At 36.6% G+C, this 7,610-nt stretch overlaps 1 protein-coding gene across 1 annotated transcript; it reads left to right on the top strand.

Annotated features, from left to right (window-relative positions):
• Nucleotides 1–289: 289 nt before the first annotated feature.
• Nucleotides 290–6,988, top strand: LOC126412705 (60S ribosomal protein L36). Its single transcript, XM_050082422.1, has 4 exons — nt 290–416; nt 557–673; nt 6,506–6,640; nt 6,833–6,988. Exons 2-4 carry the CDS (start codon nt 557–559, stop codon nt 6,920–6,922), a joined length of 342 nt encoding a protein of 113 aa, XP_049938379.1. The 5' UTR covers nt 290–416; the 3' UTR covers nt 6,923–6,988.
• Nucleotides 6,989–7,610: the final 622 nt, after the last annotated feature.

The raw sequence follows: 7,610 nt of genomic DNA, 5'->3' as shown, positions 1-7,610 counted from the left end.
TACATACTCTAACTTGCGCTTCCTACTTGCAGGAAATAGAAATAAATCCTAAAAGCTGCAAGTTACTTGCAGATACTTCTTGCGTGGCGTTCACACTGGAAGTGGAAAACGTACAGCAAGTACTTCTGCAATAAATTGCTACGGTCGCAAGTCGACTTGGCGATATGTTTACACTCGCAAATCGCGCGGCGAGTTCCTCCGCGCAAGTAAATTGCTGCACTAACTTGCTAGTGTAAACCGAGCATAAGAATACCGCAAGAGTTTACCTATCGATCCCTTGTGTCTATCAGCTTTTTGCCGTCGAGAAGTTGGCAACAACTGAATTATTTGCTATCTGCGGCGGGAATAAGCTCTTTGCTTCCGCTGTGAAAAGTGTTGGATATAGATTGTGTTAGGTACACGAGGTTATAGAGAAGGTATCGTTTTAAATCAAGATATTATGTGTTTAATTTTGTTAAGCGATTTCTTTAATAGTGCAAACGATTGTTACTAATAATGATGGAAAGACATTGAAATGTATAGTTGTGTACTCTGCTTAAGTAGCCTGATGTTGCAGATGGCGAGAAGGTACGAGCTATGTGTCGGACTACGCAAGGGACACCGGACGACAAGAATACGCATGGGAAAAACTAAACAAGATAAGAGACCAATACGACCTTCAAGGCTGAAAGGTGTAAGTGCAAACTTATGTGGTACTTGATCTCCATGTTTCTGCATTAATCAGTCGATTAGATTATTATTCTGCCAACACCCAAATTGTGACCAAAAGCTTCAGAAAGACTACGCCCGTTACCTTGCAGATGCTTTAGTTTTTCCGCTCGGTGCGATCCATATTGTCAGAATTGCCCACAATTCTTTGGAGTGGGTTCTCAGGTGTTTTATATGTCGCATTTTTGCTGGAAACTCTCTCTTCAAACTACTTAACGTTACAGACAATGTCCTTTAAAGCTCTCTTGGTCTGCCGTGTTTATTTTCAGGAGTAACCACAAATGGTTATATAGTGTGTTTATGTTGTGATGGTAGACCATTTGTATTGCTTTTCCTGTGAACTCGTTTTAATATGTTGAAAAGCGTTACTGTCAATAAATACTTGCTTTTGTAAATATTCTTGTAAGTGGGGTTGTAGGTTGCGTTCAATTATAAGTCTGAAGGAAATTTATTTATTCTGCTGCTTCAAAAGATAGTTAAATCATTACACTTACTTCTCAGTGAGAATTTTTATGGGTTTTGACTGATTTCACGATTTTTTTAACCTACATTTATAGAATTTGTTAGAACTCTCGTATTGTAGTGGTTAACCAATCACGTTTCGTTTTGTGTGCTTGTGATTATGGGTTTGACAATATTCAGTGTAGGCAGAATGAAGCTTGCAGGTCTTCATTGTACTAAGGAATGTCACCGAGTTTAATCTTATGCATGAAGGTGAATAACTTTTGGACTATATTAATTGGGCGAAGAAGAATTTTTAATATTTATTGGCTTTGATATTAATTGCTGCTTTGATATCTGTTGGTGTGTCTTCAGTTTGATTGTTAGTCTGTGAATCTAACGGATTTTAAAGCAAAGAAAAAAGCCGGTATTGGTGACATTGATCTGTAGCATGGCTCATTCAAAAAATCCGCACTGATATCCCATTAGTCTCTGTATGAAATTAGTTCAGGTTAGTTTCTTTCTTTAGCTAAAGACGGCAGTTAACTTATACAATTTATGTTCAACTGCGGAAGAAAGATGCCTGAAAACAAAGACGGTGTATAGTCACCACATTGTTTACATTTGTATAAATTTCCCATATCACAGGTCAGAGTTGATGACTAGTGTTTGATATTCCTTTTTATCTGAGTAATGACATTCGAACTCAGTTGAGCTGCAGTATATGTTTATAGAGATGAAATCAAATTTGTCTTTGTAACATGAAGTCTTACAGTTTTGTGGGCAGTGGAATTAAACAGTTTGTAACTGATTGTGGTGAAAGTTATAGTGGCCTATGCTTATTTATGCAGTGATTTCCATGCAGTGGAATTTCTTGCACATTTATGTTACTGTAACACCTTTTTTACTGATCTTGTCTGTTAAGCCTTTATACAGTGCAATGTGCAGTTTATCCATCCTTGCTATCATTTGAAATTGTCATGAAAATGAGTTATGATTTTTAGTCAAAAGCTATGTAAAGTGTATAATATGAACATGTCAAATTTACAGCATGTCATAAATAGATGTGGTTGTAAGATTTGCATTTCAATATTAATTACCTTCTTGAGCTGTATATGGTCTCAGGCTTGAAAATTCCTTTGGTTTACGTGGTAACTTTGAGAATTCTCATAGCACAGGTACATTCTGAGGGAAAAACTGAGACATAAATTGAGTAAAAAAATTTGATCTTATGTTTATTCATTTTATTGCTTAAACTCAAGAATTATTATTCTCTTCTGCTCATATCATTTCTATCTTCACCTTGATTTATTTTGTGTGCCATTGCAGTAATCACACCGCCAATGTTTCTGCGCCTTTCCGTCCTATACGTTACACCCACTGTAGTTAACTGATCAAGGAGGCTTTTCTGAGTTCGTTTGTGCATGTTACTTCGTCCTGTTTCTGTTTCTCCTGATCAAAAGCATATTTATTTTCCTCCATTCCCAATTGTCAATACGTTTATCAGCTTCCCTGTTCTTTTGTTGTAACTTTCAAGTTAGCTAATATAATGTTCACTGTCTTGCAATGTTCTGGTGTGATAATGGGTGGCAATGGGCCGTATCAATAAGAAAGAACATTCTCTGGAGAGGAATCTTAGAGCAAAAGAACTTTCCCCTCAGTTTTGTATTAACAAAAAAATTTGAATTGTATTCTCTGAAGTTCCTTTTCACTACCTCCTCTCCACCTTGGGAAGGTGCTGTGTGTGTTGTCTGCCCTGTTCGTCACAGAATGCACTCATATTGTTAAATTTCATTTAATGCACTCAAATAGGCGAACTATTCAGTGTACACATATGGAACTAGAAGAGTTGCACTATGTTTCACTTTTACTTTTATTTGTGGCAACAAATTAAGACTATTATGGACAGTTGGCAAATGCATTTTCTTGCAATGTTACTGAGTTTTTGATGTGAGGGAGACTTTGTTATTGAAGTAAGGTGAACATTTTGTGTGAGCGAAACCTTAAAAGATTAGATGACTTTTCATCTACTCGAAGCTGGAACTGTTAGCTTTCTAATGTGAGATAAGTTTGCTTCAATATGATGGATAATGGTCTGCTTGCATGCAAAGTATGCAAGCAGCTGCGTGTGCAGTTCATTAAGAGAAACAGGTGGCTAGGTTTGTAATAAGCCAGTTAGTAATCCTATGATCCACCTACTTATTTCTAACATAACATAAGATTTATAATCTGAAGTTGTGATGATGAACATCTGGAAATGTCAGTGACAAAGTTTTTAAGTGTATACCCAAGTCTTCTTGTATTTAAGTCTGAAAATTTGGGTCTGCTAAATAGCAATAAAAATGTTTTAATTTTCACTTAATGTGATAGGTTGCCCATTCCCTTTTCAAGATTTTGTTGGAACTATCTTACGATCTACAGTCTCTCTCTTCAGTATTTCTTTGTGCTACGTATATTTCAGATTACATGAATTCTGCCATTATCACCAAAATGTCGGCAAAACTTAACCTCAACAGAACTTGCTCAGCTTGGAGTGTGTCATAGAGCTCACTTCAGAAAACGGAGAATGTTCTCTGCTTGTGAGAAGCTCCTCTAGTTTTATTCATACAAAATTGGACTATGTTCTGTTATGAGCAACTTCCCCTGCCCTTTTACTCGTGCTGAGAACATTCTTAGTTGAAGTATATTCTCCAACTTGTTTGATTCATATGACTCTGAGAATGCTCTCTGGAATTTTGAGTATAAAGTACATTCTTCATTTTATCTGTATAACCAAACGTGAAGTTTGCCCAGGAGCTAAGATTTGCTGTTCATTTGCTCGCCTTAATTCTTCACACTTGCCAAATTCTGCCAGTTATACTTGTTTCTTGAGGTGTTGCAGTTATTGCTGTTGAGAGCAGATTCCAATATCTGGAAATAAATATGATGCTTCTCTGAAACGTGTAATATATTGTACTCCCATTTAGTGTGATTGTGCATAACACTTTGCTTGTTACTCGGAACATCAGAAATATGAGGTCAACAGATTCCAGTTTTACATGTTTTTCTCTTGTCCTGTGGCATTGAGATTGCCACAGTCATTGGGATTGTCACGACCATTTTTCCAAGGTTCAAATAATATCTCCATGGTGGGACCCAATGACACAAAATAAACAGCCCAGCCAGCGGGTACTGCAAACATTGTAAAATAGCTATCATCGTTCTAGCTTGCAGGTGCACTGTGTCCATCCACTCCAGAATATGTGCACATGAATAAAATGTTCATCTGAATGAGAGGTTATACCAGTTCATTGCTTAACACTTTGGGGACTTGCCACTTGGGAGACTATTGGTCCTAGGAAACAGGCCATTTATGCCGGTATTTAAAGCGTTACTGGCACATACATAATTAATGTATCTTCTAGAGTAGGCTAATACGTATTAAGAAAGACCAGGCTTAAAGATTTATTTTTTGCATTTACTTTTGTTCTTTGATAGTTTCAAATTTTGAAATAGACATAAAATATAATCATCCTAAGAAAGTGTGGATTGAGTTATTTAGCAATTTTGCCCTCTAGAGTTTCCAAAATTTCTTGCTCACTCATCAAATGTGATGTTTTTGTTGGCAGAATTACAGCGAACAGTGAAACCCAGAGTACACATATGAAATTACATGGCTCATGTTTCATTCAAAATAATTCCAAACATTTATAATAGAAGACAGCACTAGTCAAGGAGTCGGTCGCGAGAATTCTGTACTTTTGTCTCGTACAAAATGAGTCCAGTTTTCGAGCTATAGGTGGCTTACATATTGAGCCAGTTGTGGCTCTACCTACATTTGGAGTGGTCTTTTTAAGTTGGGGTCCAGCTATGCTTGTACTGGTTTCTGGAAGTGTTAAATAAACTATTTATGGTGACAATCATCATTTGTCAGTTTGCAGATGCTTGTGCAAAACACAACTTCATCACAGTGATAAGTTACACTACAATGCTTCATGCATTACAGTACCTTCATTGCTTATCGCATAATTAACTCTTTTTTGGAAGAAACGTGAACAGTTCTGGTGACATTCTAAGATAATTAAAAGAACTTCTTGAATCTTCCGTTGTAAATTATTTCAGCAAGGATGCTGAGCAATCCAGCTGACGTCTTTTCTTCATCCGGTCACGAATCGAAACAAGTTTCTTATTTTTTCTTATGCAGCGAATCCACGCAACAAGCTTTTAACTCTTATCACAACTTGTGCGACAAGCAGCTGCCAAAACTTTCATTTCAGACCCGACTCAGGGACCCACAAAAGGACGAAACTGAAGTGTGTACTAGTTTCGCTGTGTCTTCAGTCATATATGAAACTACTTGCATGCAAATCATTCCGCTCAACGAGTGGCGCAACCTAATGTCATGTAAACTAGGCTTAAAGTGGTGAATATACAACATTGAATCCAAATGTGACCAACATTGTTGCACACATGTAACTTTATTGCATAGTGTTGAGAATGTCAAATCAAACGCTTCACCCATTTAATTTTGGAACTGTTATTTTATTGGACTACCAATTTAGGCAATTTATTAAGTCATCTTCAGGCCCTGTGACCAATATGCAGGAAGAGTCCAATCTTGGTTCTGGTCAAAATAGGGGCCAGCATTCAAGGACTGATACCTGTAGATTTCTGCTTGGTGCAGTTATCACTTGAAACATCAACAGAAATCTGCAGATACCAGTCTTTGAATGTTGGAATATTCCTACATGTCCGTTAGGGGGCCTGAAGATGGTGTACTAAATCACTAAAACCAGTAGCCCAATAAAATTAGTGTTCGGAAATTAGATGGCTGAAGGGTGTTTGATTTGACATTCTGTACTGAATGAACAGCAGTCCTGCAACCATCTCTGAAAAGATAGAAGCGTAGAGACTTACTGTATAGTTGTTCCCTGTCTCATAGTACTGAAGTATGATAAGTCAACATTCATTTTGTAAATTATTATTATAGTGGAAAGCCTTCTGAAACAAGTTTCATAATATCTGACTTGCAAGAACTGAAACATGTAAAGAATCAAAGGCTTAGAAGCAAAGCAAATTTTTAAGAATGTTTTGCAAGTGTTAAAGAATGCCATGAACCCACCCTACATCAATCATGTTAATCTGCAGAAATACAGTACCCATTCTACATCATTGTCAGTCTGCTGAAATACAGTTAGTGGTTATCAGGATCTATTCTAACCTTTTCCATAAACAACTGTTTAGTGTTCTGGCCTCAATGTGTTTTGTGATTTACTTCCAGTTGAAAAGCTTTCCTGTAATGTCAGTATCATGGCATTGTTCTGTTATGAACAAGTCACATTCGCATGTACATGTGATTTTCTCTTGTATGTTGCAGATTCAGACAAAACACACAAAATTTGTTAGAGATTTAATTAGAGAAGTGTGCGGGCATGCCCCATATGAAAAGAGAGCGATGGAATTGCTGAAGGTATCAAAGGATAAGCGGGCCTTGAAATACCTTAAGAGAAGGGTAAGTTTGTGCGGCATTTAAAAATGCTGTGATGAACAAATCACTTGTGACATTTAAACAATGCATATATTAGTAGTGCACTTGAAATATTTGATTTGAATGTGTATTTGAAGTAATTCTACTTTCCTAAATTGATTTAATGGTAATTAGCAAAAGATTCAGTAGTTGATAAATCTGTTTGAAACTTTTCAGCTTGGCACACACATTCGTGCAAAAAGGAAGCGAGAAGAGTTGAGCAACATCCTTACACAGATGAGGAAAGCCCAGGCACAGGCAAAATAACTGTTTTGACTGAGTTAATGTATTGATACCTACATAATAAAATTTCTTAAAATATTGGTCTACATATTTCATTCAGTTTCATTTCAGATTACTACACTTCAAGAATTCCATAACAATTAGCAAATAACAAAGTGATAGTGGCTAGGATTGCTGTCACACTGTCGTCTCTTCACTGTTGGCATATAGTTCTGCTTATTTTGGTGCCAGTTACCATGGAGAAGTTGCGAAGGATGGGCATTTGTGACCAGTAACATAATTACTGTGATCTATTTATTGGGTTTTTCTGGGTCATTTAATTTATGCAACAATGTTTCTAAATGTGCTGTCATTTTCTGAAGAATGAGAAGGTGTTTTATGATCTTGCACAAGGAACTCACTGTATGATGACTGTTAGTCACCTTATTATTTTGATCCAGGCAAACTGCTAAATTCTTCTGATTGCACATGCACTAAGTAAACTGGCACAGGAAAGCTACTCTGCAGTGCAAGATACTGTGATGATAAGTATGAAAATGTTTCCTAAACTACTTTAATTCAACCATAAACCTTCAGGGAGATCAATTGAAACACACTTGTGCCTTGACATCACAGAATGGGAGTTATGTAACAGAAAATGTTTGAATAATTAGATTTGTGGTAAAGAGTAGGTTCGCATACTTAAAAAGCAAAACATAATACAATACTCAAT

Source organism: Schistocerca serialis, chromosome 7 (genome assembly GCF_023864345.2).
Source record: "Schistocerca serialis cubense isolate TAMUIC-IGC-003099 chromosome 7, iqSchSeri2.2, whole genome shotgun sequence".
In the NCBI taxonomy this organism is placed as follows: Eukaryota; Metazoa; Arthropoda; class Insecta; order Orthoptera; family Acrididae; genus Schistocerca; species Schistocerca serialis.
This window is presented reverse-complemented; position numbering and strand designations above follow the sequence as displayed.

What these genes read in the sequence shown, in the direction of transcription:
- LOC126412705 (XM_050082422.1), top strand. Translation starts at nt 557, where the DNA reads ATGGCGAGAAGGTACGAGCTATGTGTCGGACTACGCAAGGGACACCGG. An exon ending in GACCTTCAAGGCTGAAAGGT is followed by an intron (nt 674 to 6,505) that starts GTAAGTGCAAAC and finishes TGTATGTTGCAG; the next exon opens with ATTCAGACAAAACACACAAA. An exon ending in TGAAATACCTTAAGAGAAGG is followed by an intron (nt 6,641 to 6,832) that starts GTAAGTTTGTGC and finishes GAAACTTTTCAG; the next exon opens with CTTGGCACACACATTCGTGC.